General features: G+C 42.4%; 4 protein-coding genes across 4 annotated transcripts; 2 read left to right on the plus strand and 2 right to left on the minus strand.

Moving 5' to 3' along the window:
* The first annotated feature begins 646 nt into the window (after nucleotides 1–646).
* Nucleotides 647–5438, plus strand: BCR41DRAFT_21858 (armadillo-type protein). The gene is made up of 10 exons (XM_022019995.1): nucleotides 647–921; nucleotides 1048–1135; nucleotides 1217–1780; nucleotides 1901–2022; nucleotides 2113–3309; nucleotides 3396–3459; nucleotides 3551–3617; nucleotides 3747–3930; nucleotides 4018–4479; nucleotides 4564–5438. The coding sequence occupies exons 1-10, from the start codon at nucleotides 868–870 to the stop codon at nucleotides 5152–5154; spliced, it is 3393 nt and encodes a 1130-aa protein (XP_021883093.1). The 5' UTR covers nucleotides 647–867; the 3' UTR covers nucleotides 5155–5438.
* On the minus strand, nucleotides 5426–6864 carry BCR41DRAFT_350106 (electron transfer flavo protein, beta-subunit). Its single transcript, XM_022023606.1, has 3 exons — nucleotides 6330–6864; nucleotides 5864–5982; nucleotides 5426–5761 (listed from the first exon to the last, which is right to left on the minus strand). The coding sequence occupies exons 1-3, from the start codon at nucleotides 6759–6761 to the stop codon at nucleotides 5548–5550; spliced, it is 765 nt and encodes a 254-aa protein (XP_021883094.1). The 5' UTR covers nucleotides 6762–6864; the 3' UTR covers nucleotides 5426–5547.
* Nucleotides 6865–6972: 108 nt separating this feature from the next.
* Nucleotides 6973–15892, minus strand: BCR41DRAFT_420766 (Ion transport protein-domain-containing protein). The gene is made up of 19 exons (XM_022029939.1): nucleotides 14465–15892; nucleotides 14250–14390; nucleotides 13676–14156; nucleotides 13412–13571; nucleotides 12966–13319; nucleotides 12341–12864; nucleotides 12036–12209; nucleotides 11804–11921; nucleotides 11556–11694; nucleotides 11311–11440; nucleotides 10944–11212; nucleotides 9543–10855; nucleotides 9381–9457; nucleotides 9205–9291; nucleotides 9014–9111; nucleotides 7856–8908; nucleotides 7348–7758; nucleotides 7153–7265; nucleotides 6973–7054 (listed from the first exon to the last, which is right to left on the minus strand). The coding sequence occupies exons 1-19, from the start codon at nucleotides 15784–15786 to the stop codon at nucleotides 6987–6989; spliced, it is 7032 nt and encodes a 2343-aa protein (XP_021883095.1). The 5' UTR covers nucleotides 15787–15892; the 3' UTR covers nucleotides 6973–6986.
* A 144-nt stretch (nucleotides 15893–16036) lies between these two features.
* On the plus strand, nucleotides 16037–20091 carry BCR41DRAFT_385269 (glycoside hydrolase superfamily). Its single transcript, XM_022027658.1, has 3 exons — nucleotides 16037–16845; nucleotides 17563–17662; nucleotides 17758–20091. Exons 1-3 carry the CDS (start codon nucleotides 16328–16330, stop codon nucleotides 20005–20007), a joined length of 2868 nt encoding a protein of 955 aa, XP_021883096.1. The 5' UTR covers nucleotides 16037–16327; the 3' UTR covers nucleotides 20008–20091.
* Nucleotides 20092–20094: the final 3 nt, after the last annotated feature.

The raw sequence follows: 20094 nt of genomic DNA on the forward strand, positions 1-20094 counted from the left end.
ATATGTAAACCTACACCACAATATGTCGCTGGAGCGAATCCTAATTGTCTGTTTGCTTCGGGAAATAGCCACAATTACCACAACCACATCTAGTGGATGAACAGCGATGCTCTCCTGTTCTGAAATATATCCAAAAGATGGCGATTTATGTTCACATTCATACATCACACAGCTGTGTTTGTGAGTGATAATTGTCAACGTGGCGTAACCTTGTTTTATTGTTTAGGATGGATGACAAGAATAGACTTAATTTTGTGAAGATTGAAACGCCTTTTTGTTCATAAAATTATGAGAAATAGCCACTGCAAAAATTATCATTCAGCAAGGGATAGATACTTGGAAAGTTTTCGCTTGGTTCTCCCGTAAAATGAGGGGGAGATGTCAGACTGTTTCATCAAACATGTAATATGATACATTTATATCTTCTCTCCTTCCAAATGATACTTATACATGTATACATGTATATTACGAATACATATATTTATAAATGTATTGATTTTATGCAAATCTTCTTCGTAAATAAATAGAGTACGTCGCGTTTTGTTCTGTATACAATATTTCCGGGAGGAACTACATGTATACATAATGAGGATGATGCAGCAACCGTTAAAATCCTTAATTGCAAGGACAAAAGCAGCCAATTGGCAGGTGGGAAAGGTTGATCACCGATCTAAGGAAATCGTTGTGTTGAAGATTTCTTTTATCAAAGTGGCAGTTATTTGTGGTTTAATTTAGGTTTACATTTGTGGAACCTCTTTTCTATTTCACATGATCAGGTAAGGTGGCTTCGTCAAGAAGTGATCCTAGGCTTCCAACTTAAAACCAAGATCATTTGAACTTGGTTCATTCGGACCATCAAGAGGAACTATGGACTACCCGACAATATTGACCACTATCGAAAAGGCATGCGTCGAAGCGCAGGTATGGTGTTACTGCCATAGGAGTCGCATTCGCTTTGGGAAGGGCATTATAATCTATTACAAAACGTTTTGGACTGCGCCCTGAAATATTCTTCCGCATTTTGTATTGCATTGATATTGATATTAGCACCCAACGACTCGGATACAGGCTGAGAAGGTCCTAATTGACTTTAAGCAGAGTCCGAATATTGTACCTGTTTGCCAGTATATCTTAGGTAAGTCTTTGTCATTATTTCCACAATGGGAAGCTTATATGACAGCAAACTAAACTTGACATTACGTATGTATAAACATAGCCAACTCTAATACACCGGCAGTTCAGTTCCATGCGGCCTCTGGAGTTACTGGAGCTATTGTCAGGGAATATGGGCTGTATCAGAAGCAGGACATTCATCACTTACAGACATACCTCATCCAGTACAATCTTCATCACCCCAGACTTGTCTCTTTTGTCGCCAAGCAGATCTATCAGGCAGTTGCTGTGATTTCGAAGCGCGGATGGCTTGAAGCTTCTCAGGATGAGCAAGATGTTGTCTATAATCAGATTATCCAGCTTCTGTCAATGGGGGAACAGGAGAAGAAGATTGGTCTCTCTCTCGCGCACGCTCTTGTAGACGAATTCTCCAGCCGAGGCAAGGCTAGCAACGTTGGGCTTACATGGGATTTCCACTACAAGACAAAAACATCATTTGAAGAGCGACATCTCCGTTTGATTTTTGAGGCTGCACTTAAAATCCTTCATGAGCAATTGCAGGACTTGATCACCAATATCGGACAGGAAGTCTCAGGATCCAAAAGACCTCTATTAAGCCTCTCAATATTGCTTGTGGAGTCTATTCTTCAATGGGACTTTGCTACCAGTATGTATTTATAGAAACCGCACTATATCCTGCTATGTGGAAAGGAAAGGTTTAAATGATCAAGGAGATGTGCGGCGATTGAATTTAATTGAATGTTCTTTATTGATGTATTTATTTAAGATCAGCCAGTTCTTGCTGGGACTTTTGCCGATGATGAAGATGATTTTACCAGGACTATTATCTACCCAGCGAGTTGGCGCTCGATCTTGGTTAATGCCGATGTCCTTTCCATGTTCTTCACAGTATGTCGATATTCCTGTTCTTCAGCAAACTGCTCAATACTTTGTTTCACAACCATCTAACTAATGTTTAAACCAATCTTCTATGAGCAGCTGTTCCCCCTTGTGCAAGACGACAACATCATGACGCATCGTGTGCGACAGTGTTTGATTCAGCTATGTGGACTTCATGGGACCATCTTTGATAGTGAAGAGGCCATTATTCATCACATTTCGGGAGTCATGACGGGGCTTTTAACTCTTATCAATAATGTTGCTTCGTGCTCTTCTGATGAGTGCCTGCAGGCTGACTACACTGAGAATATGATTGCCATCACGGAAATGATTCGTCAGCTACTCTCATTCCACTCAATCCAGACGATCTGCGCAGTTCCTGAGCGATTTGACTTTTTAAACCAAGTCGCTTTATTGACAGTTCATTGCTTGAACGAATCTGCAAAGGTCCCCGAGGAGTCAGAAAGCCTCATGGGAGCCTTTGATGAATTGTTAGTGACCTGGGTAAGGCTTGTGCAAGATTCACAATCCGCCATCTTGGATCGTAACTCGCCTCAGCTAGTCGCGGATGCTACCAATTTACTTCAGTTCTTCCACAGTATCAGCTATCGTATCGTGGAGAAATACATTGAGGCCAGGCTTGAGCTTGCTAAATTTAATGCTTTAGTGGATGAAGACAATGACGGATTCCCAGATTGGGAGACCTATGGGGATCAGCTGATTTCAATAGCCGCTCTTGCAAGGCTGGATCCTTATAACACACTTCATCGGCTTCAGGGCCTTCTTCATGAACGTATTGAACGCCTTCGGAATTTTCTCAATACTACGCACGATGGCAGTCATCCCGACTTTATCACGTTCTTATATGAACACTTACATTGGCTGATTGTCATAACTGGTTATGTCTTTTCAGACAACAACATTGGAGAAACAGCGCTTGTACCTGAGACTCTGAACGAACTATCAAAAGGGTGTGACCTTTCCCAGGATCAAATTGTGAATATCTTTAGCAATTTGATGAGTCTGCTTGACGCGGTTTCTCTTGATTCTCATTCTGCTCAAGCTATCTCATGCAGTCCTCAGGTTGCCCTCTCTCTATTTTGGTTCCTCGAGCGCTGGGTCAAGACTTATTTATTTGCGAGCCCTGAAAACTACACAACTCTTAGTCCTAATCTCATTAAGTCTTACGGCGAGGCTTCCCGCGGTGGTGAAGGTGGAGCTATTTTGGAGTTTTTAATCGAAAAGCTGCGCATCAACTTTATTATGTGGAATGCCGATCCGGATGTTTTAATCCAGGTATACAAAGCAGTTGATTAGTCTACAGAAGCTTTTAAAAGGGTAACTTTATACTGGAATACTAATATGCCTCTTTAACATTATAGATTATTGCACTTCTCAATACATTTGCGCAAAGGGCTCCTGTAAGAAATGCTCTGTTACAATCTGGTAAGCTACACATTTACACAACGTGAAGGATAGGCTCAAAGAAGTATGAAGAGCTCGGCGAACAAAGTTTACTCAATCATGATCTTGTTAGCCCAATTTCCTCCTCTCGTTAGCTTTTTTATAGATCACCTTTCAGTGCTTCCAGAAGTCATTCACAAGTACGTCTTTGTTGAAAGTCAGTTTTTTTTTTTTTTTTTTTTTTTTTTTTTCTCTCTCTCGAGATATACATGTCTTTTTGTGGGCAGTTGTTTTAATCAAACTATCACTCTACTGTCTCATTTAAATAGCTCTTTAATCCAGGCAATTACAACCATCATCTCGTATGCTCCTTCTGAGCAACTGAATAGCCATTATTTCAACCTGATTTCGACAGCCATTGAAACTCGTTTTACTGCTATTTTGCACGATAAGTCGTTCCAAGCCAACTATCAATCACCTGAAGTCATGAGCCAAATCATGAATGGACTTGAGGTACCTCTACTTATGAACGAAATCGAGGCTTACTTTACAGCCACCTATACCTTAGGCTGACGTTTGAATTGATTTATTCCATGCTAGATGTTTAACGGTCTCGCATTAGCTTTGACTGATGTTAATACCCCCATGATCTACCACTTTTGCTCTCGATATTTCGAGTCATTTGTGGATTTAGTCAGAGTTTACAGTAACTTTCCGGAGATTCAGATCCTGGTTTTGCGTCTATTCACGGATTTGATCAAAAATGTTGAATTCACGACACTTTCGTCCGAACAAGTCAGCTACTTTCACTCCTGCCTCTTGAAACTGCTGCAAACTTTTTCTGCCGCGAACCTTGGCAAGAAACGAGCTACAGCATGGGAAGAAGCCGAAGACGAGCCTTATAGCGATGTCTCGGTTGTGCTTGAGATGTTGCTGAGTCTGTTGGAAGTCCATGGTATTGACCAGATGTTTGTCCATACTCCTAATGCGATTTCTCCCTCAACAGTGGTCTTTTCTGGAATCAATATCTTAATTCCCATGATCAAGGAGACCATGCTTAAGGTAAATATTATTATTACGTTGAAATAATATAGATGCATTCTCGCAGCTCCCCATATAACATGTACTGACTACAATCCTACATAGATCCCCAGGCTTTGCACACTTTATATTCGTTTGATCTCCAGATTGGTTGAATCTTATCCTGGGCGCCTCATTGAACTTCCTAACGATTTGCTCATCAATTTGATGGCGTCACTCAAATTCGGTATCGACCATAACATCCTCGAGGTGTCTCACTTGACGTTCCAGGCCATTACTGCCCTAGCGCTACATGCCTGCAATTCAAGACTTCGAAACTCGTCTGAATATATTGCTGGTTTGAGATCTCATCTGGATGAGTTTCTAAAGCTAATATTTGAACAACTTTTGTTCAAGAAATTGGACGTGGAGCTGGTTGATGTTGCAGGATCATGCGTATTGGCGCTTGTTTGTGCAAGACAGGAGGCATATACAGGTCTGATTCAAGGAATGCTGGCAGCAAGCGAAACACCACTGACACCAGAGTTGCAGCAGCGTTTGTCAGACTCATTCCAGCATTTGTCGCAGGCGTTTCCTACCCAGGATATTGTTGGACAAAGAGAGCTTACGAAGAGAGATGTGGCTATGACTGCTGTTAGGCGTGAGATTTTCATGCGGTTTTTGATGGGCGTCCGCGGTGTTTTACGAGTCAAATAGATTCATAAGAAGCGTAATATGGTGGATCATTGGAGATGATATCATCATTTCTGTGTCTACTCATACGGCATTAACTTTAGAATAAACTTAGAAGAACATTCTTTAGGATGATGATGGCCCTCGTTTTAAGCAACCTGGTCAGGATATCCTTCGAATGACATTTAGTCCGCATCATTAACAGCCGTGTCACTGCTGGCTCTAATTCACTTTGTCTTGGGCGACTCCAACGCGTCTACGTATTCATCGTATTCATCGATCTGTAGAGTGTAGTGAATGAGCGTGCAAAGCTAAAAAGGTTCTTTTAATAACTTGTTTATTTTGGTTCTTTCTATTTTGTTTTTGTTTTTATTTTATTTTATTTTTTTCCTCTTTTTTATCTTATTTTATTTTCTTTTAAAGAACCTTGGCCTCATTCTTAAGCTTATCAACCAAATCATCGACGCTCTCAACAAGCTTTCCGCCTTGTCTCTTTGGTGGCTCAGTAACCTTCAAAGTCTCGAGACGAGGCTTCACATCGACGGCCAAATCAGCAATAGTAAGCTTGGTAAGAGGTTTCTTCTTGGCCTTCATGATATTGGGAAGCGAAGCGTATCTAGGAACATTAAGTCTGAAAATTGTCGCGAAAAAGAGAAAAAAAAAGTTCAGATTCATTGCGACTTGTAAAAAACATCACATTCTTTCAGAAACGATATTCCAGACCAAATTTTACCGAAGATCAGTGGTGAGAATGGCAGGAAGAGGAGTCTTGATCGTCTCAACGCCTCCATCAACCTCACGTGTGACAGTCATAGCCTTTTCAGCGAGCTCAACCTTGGAAGCAAAGGTGGCCTAACATAGGCAATTGAAGGGAAGGATAAAAGAAAGCAAATAAAAAATATTCATGAGTCACCAGTTTTTTCTATTCTTTTTCATGCCATTGGTTAAATAAAGTTCTGAATTGAAATCAATAGCCAGATTCTAATACACAATCATTCATGTCTTTTCTTTCTTTCTTTCTTTTTCTTTTTAAGTATGCCCTTTTGTGCTAAAGAAAGAGCGAAAGGAGGGGTGTGGGAATACACGCAATTTGTATCCTGATAGTAGGCGAAGCAAATAATTCAGGTCATCGTTCCTGAAATATCTGATTTTTCTTTCTTTCTTATTTTCAGACGTCTGAATCACAATTTTTTTTTTACCTGAGGCCAGTTCAAGAGACCAGCAAGCATCTGTCCAGTTTGATTAGAATCATCATCGATAGCCTGCTTGCCCAGAATGACCATGTCGGGTTTCTCCTTCTCGACGACAGCCTTCAACAACTTGGCGACAGCTAGAGGTTGCAATTCCTCAGCACTTTCGACAAAGATGGCTCTGTCAGCACCCATAGCCAATGCTGTCCTGAGGGTCTCTTGAGATTTATCAGATCCACAGGAGACAGCAATGACCTCAACCTTACCCCCAGATTTCTCCTTGATCTGAATGGCCTGCTCAGTGCCGATCTCATCAAAGGGATTCATTGAATGCTTCACATTAGCAGTCTCGACAGCCGTGCCTGCAGCGTTGACGCGGATCTTGACTGCATAGTCAACAACACGTTTGCAAGCAACAAGGATGCGGAGATTGGATGACATGATGGATGAGACCAATGAACGAAAGAAGAAAAAAAAAAAGAAAGAAAGAGAAGAGGAGAAGGGAGAGGAGAGAAAGAGAGCGAATACGAGAAATGAAAGAAAGATGAATTGACGGAACGCAAAAAGGAAAATGATGGAGATCAGTCAGTGCCCCTCGGGTGCATGATTGTTCAATTCAAACACAGTCACGTGAAAATCACTTTTATTTTTTGAATAAAAAAAAGTTTATGGTGAACTCAAATTGTTGTTTGCAAGGGCTTCGTCCTGTTCTTGTATTTGTTCCTGTAACATGTCTAATGGAATTAATGAACAGACAACAGGTTAGACATGAAAAAAAAAAAAAAAAAAAAAAAAAAAAAAAAAAAAAAAGAATTATATTCGTCGTTCATACTAAACCAAGTCGACCCATCCACTGTAAAGGGTGATGACGACAATCCCACGCGCGGCTCTGCCATGAAATCGAAACCATCGGATTGACCTGATAAGCGGCTGAACGAATCTCGCCTATCAAGAGAATAAATAAATAAATAACTCTTCATGTAGTAGAGGGATTGATCTTCATTCAAAGGAAAAAAAAAAAACATACTCGTATAAGTCCCACCCGTTTGAATCATTGGAGTTGGTAGAAAGCATTGTGTTGATAGAGTAACCACTCATCATGATAGGCGAGACATCATCATCGGTATGATGGTGACCTTTTGAAAAATCGACCACGGGTGAGGATAGGAACGAAGATCGTCCGCTGGGCGAAGTTGATGTCAACAGTGGTGACGTGTCTGGACCTTGATCCTGACGGAAGCTACGTTCGTTTCCAATTGAAGTATCAATCACAATCCGTGGGACTTCTGGTCGCAATCTTGCATTTTGTTTTGCCCGACGTTGCTTCAAAAAGCTTCGGCGCGCCACAATTGTCAATAACAGATTGTGAATTGTCTCTCGAGCCACTGCAGACTTGACTACTTTGACGCGCTCATTTCTTTTCAAGAACTCATTCATTCTATCAACAACATCAGGGTTAGTTATAGGTTCCTCCCCTCTTCCAGAATTTACACTATACATTATATACAATGTAGCAAAACGCTTTTCATGTTTACCCAAGAGCATGTTCTGTGTCTACAAGTGTGAACGACAGAATATCCAGAATGCTGTAAAATGATATTCCTCGATCCGTGCAGGTAGCTAAAGCCTCTTTGTAAATGAGGTTAAAGTTTTTTCGACGTCGGAACACATCAATAGTATCGATCTTTGAGAGGATCTGCTGCAACCCTGAAATATCCAATTTTGCATCCATTTTAGTAGGCTTTACGCCTAACTCATCGCTTTCTTCTGGACCTGTGGTAGTGTTAGGGACAGCTTTCGGTAAAGGACTAGCAGCTTGCTGACCGGGGCTGTTTGAAGTCATGTTCGGACTCACGGACAATCGACTCATTCGACGGACGGCTCCAAGACCTCTGACCGATCGATGTGATGCAGATCCATTGTTAATAGATGGAGAGGAAGATACAATGGGGTTTGCATTACCCTCTATAGTTGTAGAGGGACGCGGTACAGAGGCGGTCGGGATGGACACGTACAGTTTGACTAGACTAGGGATGCTGTACTCTGGCTTGGCATAAACTCTAGTGCAGAAACGGCCCTCTAATGACCGTAGGAACTTTGATAGATCATTCACGTCAATATATCCTGTTCCTCTTGGATCAAATCTTGCCCAAGTCATCTTGAAGTTTCTAAGATCCTCGCGAGTGATCAAGGTAGTCACTGAGTCCTGTTGATATGCGAACGAGAAATTGCTGATAATGACGGCAATAAACATGTTGAGCAGGATGTACGTGCAGACAACGTAAAATGAAAGGAACATAAAGAATGCCCAGGGCCGAGAGCCGCAATCACTATCTAGATACGACGTCCGGATCGGGGTGCAATAGGGCGGCTCGACCATCATGTCGTGCATGACAAAATCCCAATTTTCCCCTGTTGTCATACGGATTAACATCAGCATTGTATTCCCAAACGAATCAAAATTGGCAATGCCTGTTGTTGAAGGACCGAGACGTGTCATTCCAAAAAGTTCTCGGAACATGATCGCATAGACAGTGAAGACAACCATGAATACAGCAGTGATATTGAGAATTGAGCCCAGCGCGATTCTTTTTTTTTTTTTTTTTTTTTTTTGAAATCAAAGTCAATTATTGGTTAGATATTATTCATAAACTGCAAAGAATTGTTTCGCTCCATAACAGCTTTCGGCTTACACTAGCGCTCGAAAGAGAACTTGCAGAGAGTCAACTCTCTGAGCGAGACGGAAGGAGATGGTAATCAAAAGGAAATTTTCTAGCCTCAAGGTCCATAGCTATTAAGAGAGAAAAGTGAAGTTGGTGCCATCAATTTACATGTATAAATCGATACATATAAAAAGAGATAAAAGTATGTAGAGTTGGCAAACCTCATGTCCGATAAACCTTGGGGCCAGAGTGATCAGAGCCAAGGCTGTAATAGCAAGGTCATAAAGGTTCCAGCGAGAGAGCCTCCACTAGTATATAGAAATGCGATAAGTACCAAAAAAAAAAAAAAAAAAAAAAAAAAAAGTGGTCCATGAACTAATGCGATGAAAAAACTAACCTTGTGAAAACCATAGCCAAGTAACTTGATAACGATCTCGACGGAATAAAGACCCAAGAAGGCGAAATACGATACATCTATTAGTGCAGCTATGTGTTATTATATTTTTGAAAAGCTCCAACTCTAAATATGAACGGACAAATGCATTGTCGCTTCAAATACCTTGTATGTCTGTCAAAGTCTGAGGCTGTGCGTAGTGTTGCGAGGCAATTAGGCAGACGTTAAGAGCAAGAACTGTCGTCATGATTTTCCAAAGGAAACCCTTTTTCTCATTCACCAAGTCATAGCAGAATGCTCTAATGGGGTTTTGAGGCCTTATAGGCGTAGCGGTGGGCCTGATCATTCGAAGCTGCCTTCGAAGATCAAGCCAACGACGTTGCTCTACCGTCAATAGTGAAATACCATTCCAAGCCTTAAATGTTTCCAATATAACACCGATAAATATCTGCACAAAGACAATAGAGCCGATTAACATGAAAAGCAAAAAGTAAAAAGAGTTGAAGCGGTTGGGTTCATCCGGTTGGATGAAAGGTTGCTGCCCTATGCGATTGGGGGCAGCACGACCGGACTGTAGGACCTGGACCCACCCTTCTTGTGAGGCCATCTCAAACAACGTTAAGACGGCAGCCTGGATCGAGTCAAAACTATAGTCATACGGATTACTCCATATGCGCGGAAGCAAGATTTCGTCGTCGGTATCTTCATTGACCACACTCATGAATTCCCCAACACATTCAGACTTAGTCAGCACACCATGATCATTGCACAAGTAAAAGTATCCTGCGTAAATATTGACGCCATAAATCGCAAACGGCCAAAATAGCAGTGCTGTCATGAGTAGGGCGACAACCATCTTCGGCAATGCCTTGGCAATGGCCTTAAACATTGCAGAGACGCCTTCAAAATACCGTACAATACGCAGCACACGCAGACATGAGGCTGCTCGAACAGTACGCGAGACATTGTACAAGTGATCGATATGTGTGAAAGTCATGAAACAGCTCATGAGAACAATAAATAAATCTGTACAATTCCAAAGGTCGCGTAGATAAGCTGTTGGTGTGAAGAAAAAGCCATCAGCGAGAATCCTGAGGGACTGCTCGACTACAAATATGATAGTGATCACATAATCAATGTCTCCAAGGATGTCTTGTTTCTTCGTATCGCCCGTTGTCATCGCTAGGAGCCTGTCGATAGGGTCGTCTGCAATAATGATCGCGATGCTCGATAGAATGCAAATAAAAATGAACCAATTGAATCGATTCATTCTCGCTAACTTTCGATCAGAGCGCGGGCCAACAACACGGTGACACCACTGTCTGAAGCGATTATTGCTTGGGAATATAAACAGCGATCGATCATACAACGGATGAGCCTCCAGGAACTCTTGTAGTTCTGCGTAGTGGACATCTGCATAAGCTTTCTCCCTATCCTTAGCTTTACGGTATCCCTCTGGCGTGAGTGTCTCCAAAGCCCTAAATATGACAACAGCGCGTTAATGCATGACAAGGACCATCGATAGCTAGACATAAAGTTTAAAAAACTGACAAACAATAACCGTACTGAGGATCTTCGAAAAATCTATCTCTGTCCCAAGTAATTTTCTCGAGGTCAGCATCAAGGCGCTCCAAGTTGGCGTCGATTTCATCCTGTACCTTGCCAAAGCCAGAGATACCACCATTTAGTTGATTCAACTGTGCTTTCTGGCCCTTTGACAACAATTTTCTACCGTTCACCTCTTCAAGCTGAGCTTGAGTAGGAAACCAATAGTCGCGTATTCCCTCCAGCCATAAAATAAGCCTAGGCTTCGATTCAATGATTTCAGTAGTGACCTGAATATATATAAATTATATAATGTGAGTTTAAATAGATAACCTTTTTGCCCATCATGTATTGAACACCAAAAGCAGTCTATAGCAAGGCTACTTACAGGCGCTGTATCGCCCTCAAGAAACTGTCGGAACACGTTCTTCCGAATTGATACGGTTTGGTCCACTGATAAGCCATTAACAGAGAGTGTTTGTGGCCGTGCAGGGAGGTACGCGTAAGGATTAAGATATCTATTAGGCCAAGTGGAATAATCAATACCATATATTTGTATTTGGAGCGAACAACATTCATAACAATAAATATTGCAAAACAAAAGACAGGTAATTGAACTCAAAATATACTTACTGGAAGACGCTTCTCGTGCGATCTATCTTTGCTTTTTGATGTGTTTCAAAATATATCTCTAGTTGCTTCTTGTACTTTTCATCTTCGTCCAGATCAAAGTGCTCCAGCACGATAGCAATGAAAAGGTTCAAAAGGACATCTGAATGAGAACAAAAGAAAATAATCGTAATCAAGGTAATCAGGTCAGCGGGATTTGACTGTAACGCTGATGGCTATAGATAGCTTTGTGCAACTCAATAGTTACTTACAGTGCGAAGCGCAGTAATACACAACGAAGAAGATAACGCCGTAAATCTGCTTGTAAGTTTCTTGATGGGCATCTAATCCTTCATACATGATTTCGACCCAGTTCTCGCCTGTCAAAATCTTTTTCAAGTTCGAAGTTCAAAAACTTGTTATTGACTACCCACTTGGAACCCATACGTTATTTCAAATAATCCAAGCACGATCCGTTGCCTTAATTTTTCCTTTAAAACGTACAATGAACAGCGATATAAAGCTTTGGCCAAGATCATCAAAATTTACTGGCTGCTCCTCGTCTGAAACCATTTCACCTCCAAAGAGCATCATAGGTATGGGAGCGCAAACCAGCAAAAACATGAAGGTAATCAGTAGAAGATTAAGCATCCCTGTTGCGCTTCCGATGACCGAATTCTAAAAGTAATGTTTACGGAGCATTAATAAGGCATAATAACAATGACAGTTTGAGGAGAGGCGTCTAATATGGTAAATATCATTTCGAATTCGCTTGTCTGCCAGGCTCGGTTAGTCATATAGTATTTTACCATCAAGTCACGGACACCTGGGATAGCAGGGATGAGACGATACGCTCTCAGGACTTGGAAAACAGTCAGATATCGGTGCCACTCCCAATTTTGAACCGAAGGTAAGAGGATGATCATCGTTGTGATAGCCAAGAATAAATCAAACTTATTGGATTTGCGCTTCCAAAACTGATGCCATGTGCTATGTCCTGCGACCCGAACACAAATCTCAAGCAAGAAGAGAAATGTGAAGGCAGTCTCTGCATTATTAATCCAATCCAATGCTGCGGGCGAGCTATCATATCGCCGGAAGCACATAACAACTAGATCGAAGAAAACTAATACTGTGCCTGCAATCGGGAACCAAGGGTCATTTACTACCCGGATGAGCCATTGCCGAAATGGAGACCGAACTTCATGGATTTGATCTTCGAATTGCCACCCTTCTTCCGTGTCAAGCAAAGTGCGTGTGCTTCTAATTTTATTTGAGAAAGCCGAGTGCCTCTTCTCTGCCCTGACAGCTCCGAACGAGTACGTGATACCAGCTAATGCATAAAAAGAGATATATCATTTTTCTTGAGCAACTATTTTTTAAAAAAAAAAAAAAAAAAAAAAAAAAGAATTTCAAGTTGTATTATTTCCTTACCAATGAACAGTGGGATTAGAAGAAAGCTCATAAGGAAAATTACTGCGCAAAAAAAAATGGCCGCCCATCTCGAGTCTCCATCCATCACCCAGTATTGCACGTCTGTCCAGCCTTCCATAGAGCTGATTGTAAATACAGTAAGGAGCGAAAAAAAGAAGTTGTCAAAGGAGACAAGGCCTCGACTTGGATTGTAATTGTCGAATTGCACACAAACTTGACCTTCCGGACATATCATCCCCGAAGATCGAGGTGAGGAGTCATCACCATCACCTTGACCTACGTAATTGACAATACCTAAAATAGTCCCGTTGCTCCAATAGCCTCCACAGATTACTTCTGGCAATACGGGTGACCCTGTAATTAATAGAATATAGTCAAGAAGTTCAAAATTCAGCTTTAAACTATTCATTTTTAGAAGTAGATGTATTAGGATATCCAGAACGTACAGCTGGTAGGATCGTCCTCATCTTGAACAGCGCAACGGCGTGATGTAGCCCCTTGGAACACGAGTAAACCGATGAGACTCAAGATCAAGAAGAAAAAGAATATGAATCCTAAGATCGTAAGCAGCAATGGAGCTGACATTGAGAGAGAATCGATGATAGTCTACAATATAGCGATGTATAAGGAAAAGATTCCAGCCTTATTAAGGATAAATGGGCTCAGAATTTGATATTGACGAATAAAGGAAACACCAATAAGTTTCTTACCGATGTTCCTTCTGTAAGTGAAAGCAATCGAAGCGGCCGGAGAGCACTGATAGCCTTAAAAATATATACTTTCTGGACGCCGGTCATCATGAAAGCAAAGTCTATCCAGTAGCTTATTACAACTACGCCATCCAAGCGATTATAATATGATCTAAAAAAGGGTGCATGGGCAGGTTGGGCATCAGTTTCAAAGTTAGAGCCAGATGATTCTATTTTCTCCTCTGCGGTTAGCGCTGCCGTGGCCTGATTAGTTTGAGCTTTTGATTTCTCAAGAGTTGAGGCTTGAGAGAGGACGCTGTTAGTTCTTGCCAGCGAATGTGCATGCTCATGCTTTTCAAGGACTACTGGCTTCGGTTTCATTGACGCCCGCTTTTCCGAGATGAAGAAATGATGTATCCTTTTGGGTACCCAGCGCTTCCACTGAAAGCCATTTCGGTCAAAGATAAAGCCATACACAATGGCTTTAGCCATGATCTCAAGTCTAACAATGAAAATCAGAAGAGGCTAACTTAGCAAATTTGGATGGACTCATTGCCTGAAAAGTATTAGGCACAAATAAAAAAAAACCCCCTACGTGTACAGGATATTCACTGCCAGTAGTCCGTAATGGGTCCAGTATGTGCCAAAGACGTTCTTTGCTTCAAATGTTGTTGGGGTGACCACGAAAAATATCCATTGAGCAAGGATAACTACGAGAATAAACGGATCTGTATATCTGAGACAAAACGAAGTTGTTAAAGTAATTATTTTTGAACTCACAAGTCTTATTTTACCAGAGTCAGCACATACTTTGACATAAGAATCGAAGCCAGCCACAGCCGCACTGGATTCTCTGGAGAAAACAACATAAACGAACGTCCCTCAAGTCGCATTTTGTCCGATCCACGATGTGAAAATCCACCCGGAGTAAATACTGATTCTTCATCTTGAGTAGATTTCCCTAGATGCGATCCAGAACCCGAGCGCGAGTTTCCTGTGGTGTGAAGTGGCCCAAGTTGATCCTGTTGAGAGGAGTGAGCACCGAGGTTTGCGGTGCCTGCTGCTCCATGACTGCTGGAACTTCTTTTGGACGCTGATCGCCTCAAGTTTCTGATAGAGCCATGATCAGAGCCCACGCCATGTATTGATGAGGCTACTGCGACCCAAGGCGGGACGTCTGTACTGGGTTGTACAGCCTCGCTGTGGAAAGACCCACGTTGATTTGACCGTGAATGGTCGGCCAAGTCGCTTTCAATCTGCTCTGGATGCGAGAACGATATTGAGCGCACGAGCTGTTCTTGAGCTCTTGTGTTGACAACTCTTGATGAGACGCTCGCCATGACTTCGGATATACCGCTTATCCATCCACCTGAAGAATGTTCTCCTCCACTTCCTGCACCACTGCTCCCTCCTGATGGGCCTGCTATGGAAGACCGGTTCTGGATCATAGACGATCGTCTGGAACCCACAAGCGATATGTTTGGCGATTCAGGGAAATGTACGACGCGATCTCGCATCGAGGAAGTTGAGCTTCGGGATGCTACTGAACGTGATCTTAGTTTGAGTGTCGCTGATGGATTATCGTCAATCTTGAATGAAGAGCGTCTCCGCCTAGGAAGGAGTCCTTCGTTCTCGCTCAATCTTTCAGCATCATTGAAGGATTCCTGGCTATGGTTTGGGCTGATATTTGAGAAGACGACATGATGCTGGTGATGATGCTGTTGACCAGAGTTATCTAATAAATTAAGGTGAGGCGGCGAGGAGGGTGCTATAGGACCAGGTAAAAGCTCTGGGTTATTATTGCTCCTGCTATTATCGCTGTTGCTACTGTGGTGGTTCAGGCTAGATAGTTGTGAATATTGTCCTGGTGCTTGAAGAAAGAGTCTGCTCTGACGAGGAAGAGGTGTGCTGGTTACAGCATATGACCCTGAAGAAGAATAAAGAGGATCTTTCAGACTGCAGTGCTGCTGCTGCTGTTGCTGTAGTGAGATGGAATGTGGACTTGTAGTGTTAACAATATTGAGTGAAGGGGGCTGGTCCGCCTCTGTGTCAACATTGTTGTCATTATTGTTTGCAGGGTCCGTTGTAGATATGGAAGTAGCAGTAGGGTCGGTTTCATGGTTCATGGACATGCAAAGTTATGGATGCAAAAAAAGTTATGTATAAGTGATGAGGTACAATGGGGTATGTAGTATGCAGTGTGAGGAATGCAATTTGTGAATTAAAAAGTCGGATGGACGCTTCATTACACATTCATGTCCATTAGAAATTTTATTATTCACAATTGCACACTCACGGATATATATTTTTAAGGTTACAGCATCCCTGTTTCTCTGTTTCTTTCGCCTGTGCTTACCTGTGCACATCAGCCTAGGTTTTCTTTTTTTTTTTTGCTCATTCATTTCCTTTCTTTTTTTCTTCCTTTCTTTCCTCCTCTATACTTCTCTTCAGCCAAACACTAAACACAAAAGTCTTGCTTCTCATTTCAACTCTTGCATTTATTCATTGTCTTTAAAAACTTGCTTGCTGCGCTTGTCATCCCCACACATATCCTCTGGCCCAATTTCATCTTTGGCCTTTGTCGGCAGTTATCCTGCTTCTTCTTCGTTGCAATCACCGCTATCATCAATCTTAGTAGGAAGCACTGTTTCTCAGCGCACTAAAGGTTCTATCATGACAAATAATACTCTTCCTCTTTCACAGTCTTCGACAACGTTGACAGATGATGCTCAAAGCCGCAATCAACACCTTCATACCCTTGCTGATTCAGCTTCCAATGCCTCATTGGACACATCAACTACAGCCTCGCCTACTCCCACACAAAAACCATTTACCAATGACAATCTTCAGTCTCCAGAGATCGGGAAGTCGCAACAAAGCATGTTCTCTTCAGAAGGACATCATCCCACCTCGACTGATCCACTCTTCCTGCGTGGTCCATGGTTTAAGGATCACACCGGTCGCACCGTGACCCTTCGTGGTGTTAATCTGTCAGGTGCATCCAAGATGCCTATAGGAGGTTCTTCGCACGAGCTGGAAGGGTTTCTTGATTCAAATGGAACAAAAGTTTCATTCGTCGGTCGGCCTTTTCCTCTTGAAGATGCAGATGAGCACTTGGGCCGACTCAAGCACTGGGGGTTCAATCTTTTACGATTTATTGTTACTTGGGAGGCGATCGAGCATGCTGGACCGTAAGTCAATCCGATTATTAATTTTAGACTGTTGGGAATGATGTTTCTTGCAGTACAGTATCATTTTTTTTGTCATGTAACATCGGTGCAGTGCAGTAGTGCAATGTTCTCGATGAGGGAATGTTTTTAAGTGAAATGAGGCAAATACAATTTTGTTGTCTGTGCCCACTAATCTATTACCAACACGGGATGACCGAAAAGTGAACGCAGCAGTTGTATTTTTCATATTTTTCACTAAAAAATTAGAACATGAACATGACTGAAACCACCACCAAAGCGCATCATTTTGAGACTCAAATTGTCAACTCGACATGCATATCTGTAGTTGTGTACAGATGCATGGGCGTCTTGTACTCCCTTTGTTGATGCAGATCAAGAGTGATAAGTGTCTAATGACTCTCTCCTAAACATGCGCACGTTGCTGTTTGTCCCTTTGAGCTGTGGAGAAAAATCAGGCCACTTTTTTTTTTTTTTTTTTTTTTTTCCTCTTACACTTGTGTTCGTCTTTGAGTCCCTTTTTTGTCTATTACTCGTTTGATCACATCATCGGTCCTTTTTCAAGGATCAGACGATATCAATGGAATATAAAAGTCATAGATGGGGCGCGGGGGTCAGAGAGGATGATATCTAGCGCCAATTTTTTTACCATTCGAGACCTCAAACTCTAATTCTTTTTTGCTGACCATACCCGATATTTTTGTACTTTGCGATTAATAGTGGCAAATATGATTACGACTACTTTGAGTATTTAGTTAAAGTGCTCCGCAAATGCAAACAGTATGGCTTCAAGTGCTTTATTGATCCCCATCAAGATGTGGTAGGCCCTCTTATTCTCTGGTCCAGAATAACGCAATAGCTTATGTTTGCCAATAGTTGGTGGATGAACTAAATTGTCAATCCTTCTCTTGCTAGTGGTCTCGTTTTTCTGGAGGATCCGGGGCACCTTTGTGGACATTATACCTAGCTGGACTTGATCCCAGCTGCTTTAGCCAAACGAATGCGGCCCTTGTCCAGAACTTTTATGAAGATCCTGTAAATTTCCCCAAAATGGTCTGGGCAACAAATTATAACAAGTTGGCCGCCGCGACCATGTTTACACTCTTCTTTGGAGGCTCAACTTTTGCACCAGACTGCATTATCGATCAGATGAATATACAGGATTACCTTCAAACACACTACATCAAGAGCTATATGGCTCTAGCAGAATACATCACATCTCAGCATGGAATCGAGGACGATGTGGTGATTGGATACGATACCTTGAATGAACCTTCTGCTGGATGGATTGGGATAGAAGATGTCACAAAGTTTCCGCATCATCAAGAGCTCAAAAAGGATGCCACACCAACTCCAATACAGGCCATGATGTTAGGACAAGGACTTAAGCAGACAGTTGAGTTTTGGGCTGTTACATTTTTTGGTCCAAAAAAGAAGGGAACCAAAACGATTGACCCCAAAGGAGTAACTGCTTGGCTTAATAAAGAGAAACGTGATGAAAAAGATAGAGCCTTTGGGTGGAAGCGCTCGCCTAACTATCCAAAGGCAGGCGAGTGTATCTGGGCACACCATGGTGTCTGGGATAGGTCGACACAGCAGGTGCTTGATACTGAATACTTTAGTAAAGACCCAGAGACGGGAGAAAAATATAATTTCGATGCGAGGTCCTTCTTGCCATTCTGTCGACGATACGCTCAAGCAATTCGGACGATCCATAAGGCAGCCATCATCTTTTTGGAACCTCCTGTCAACGAGATCCCACCTTCGCTTCCGCCACCACATGATGAGGATGTTGCGCATTTTGACATTACATCCCGTATTGTATATGCTCCACATTGGTATGATGGGTTGACTCTTTTGAACAAGAAGTGGAACTTTTTTAATATCGACTATTTGGGTGTGAAACGCGGTCGGTATCCGAATTATGCATCCGCAATCAAGATTGGGGAGAAGGCTATCAAGGAGTGTTTCCGACATCAGCTTGCCTGTATCAAGGAGGAGGGTCAGTTAGCGATTGGGCCACATCCGACACTGATTGGAGAGATTGGGATCCCATATGATATGAATGACGGCAGATCATACAAACCCAACGGCAATTATAAGGATCAGATCAAGGCAATGGATGCCAATATGTATGCGTTGGAATCCAATCACCTCAATTTCACTCTCTGGAACTACTGCCCTGATAATAGTCACAAGTGGGGGGATCAATGGAATGGTGAAGACCTGTCTCTCTGGAGCAAAAACGACGTTAACAAGGACCCTCGCCGATTGTCCAAGAAGGGTAGTAAAAGAAGTCTTGCTAGCGAATCTTTCAGTCTTCATGATGTTGGATCAGAGAATTATATCGAAGCCCAGGACACTCCTTCGCTTACAAGGCGCCCATCGCTCGATGCTGCTGCAGCTGTTACAGGTGTGGGTAATGATGTCAAGTCAGTGCCCACCCATCCGAGGGTAGCAAAATTGTCATCAGCTCCTGCCTCTTCAGCAAGCTCCTCTAAATCAACCTCCTCAAGTACGTCCTCCAACCAGCCCCTGTTAGATGGCTCAAGCGATGTCTACAAGAGTGACACCAAGGTTGGCAGTGTCAACAGCTCTTTGAGCTTCGACCACGTGTCACCTGATATGGGTGGACGTGCTGTGGCGGCGTTCTGCCGACCCTTTGCTCAAAAAGTGGCCGGTATTCCTTTGGAACTGTCATTTTCACTAAGTACAGTAACATTTAAGTTCTCATTCAAGCCGATGCGTCATGCAGAGACTGAGAGCGCGCTGTCCAATCCTTTAAATTCACCCAAGCCTGGAAAGATTCATGAACCCACAGAGATTTATCTCCCTCGTATCCATTTTCCATGTGCTGATGAGTATTTGAATTCGTTGAGAGACGATGCAAGGTCGGTGGTATTGGACAGAAAAGATGCTGCTTGCTCAGTAACTGTCTCTGGTGGGCGCTGGAAATGGAACGATGGAGAGCAGATATTGCTTTGGTGGATGGATGACGACGACAAAGACGATGGTAGCAAAGATATCAAACCCCATGAACCAAGTAAGGATGATGGTATTTACGAAATCACAGTAGTTGGTAAGAAATGGGCTGGAAATTCCTTGGATAGGCCGAGGAACGGCGGTTTCTGGAACTCGCTCAGCCAATGCTGTAGAATCTCTTAGAGTATATGTCTAGCGCACTGATTTCCTTTTTAGTAACGGGAAAAAAAAGCAATGAAGAAAAAAAAAACGCAACTAGTTCTTCGGTAT

This window comes from Lobosporangium transversale, assembly GCF_002105155.1.
Source record: "Lobosporangium transversale strain NRRL 3116 chromosome Unknown BCR41scaffold_11, whole genome shotgun sequence".
Taxonomy (NCBI): Eukaryota; Fungi; Mortierellomycota; class Mortierellomycetes; order Mortierellales; family Mortierellaceae; genus Lobosporangium; species Lobosporangium transversale.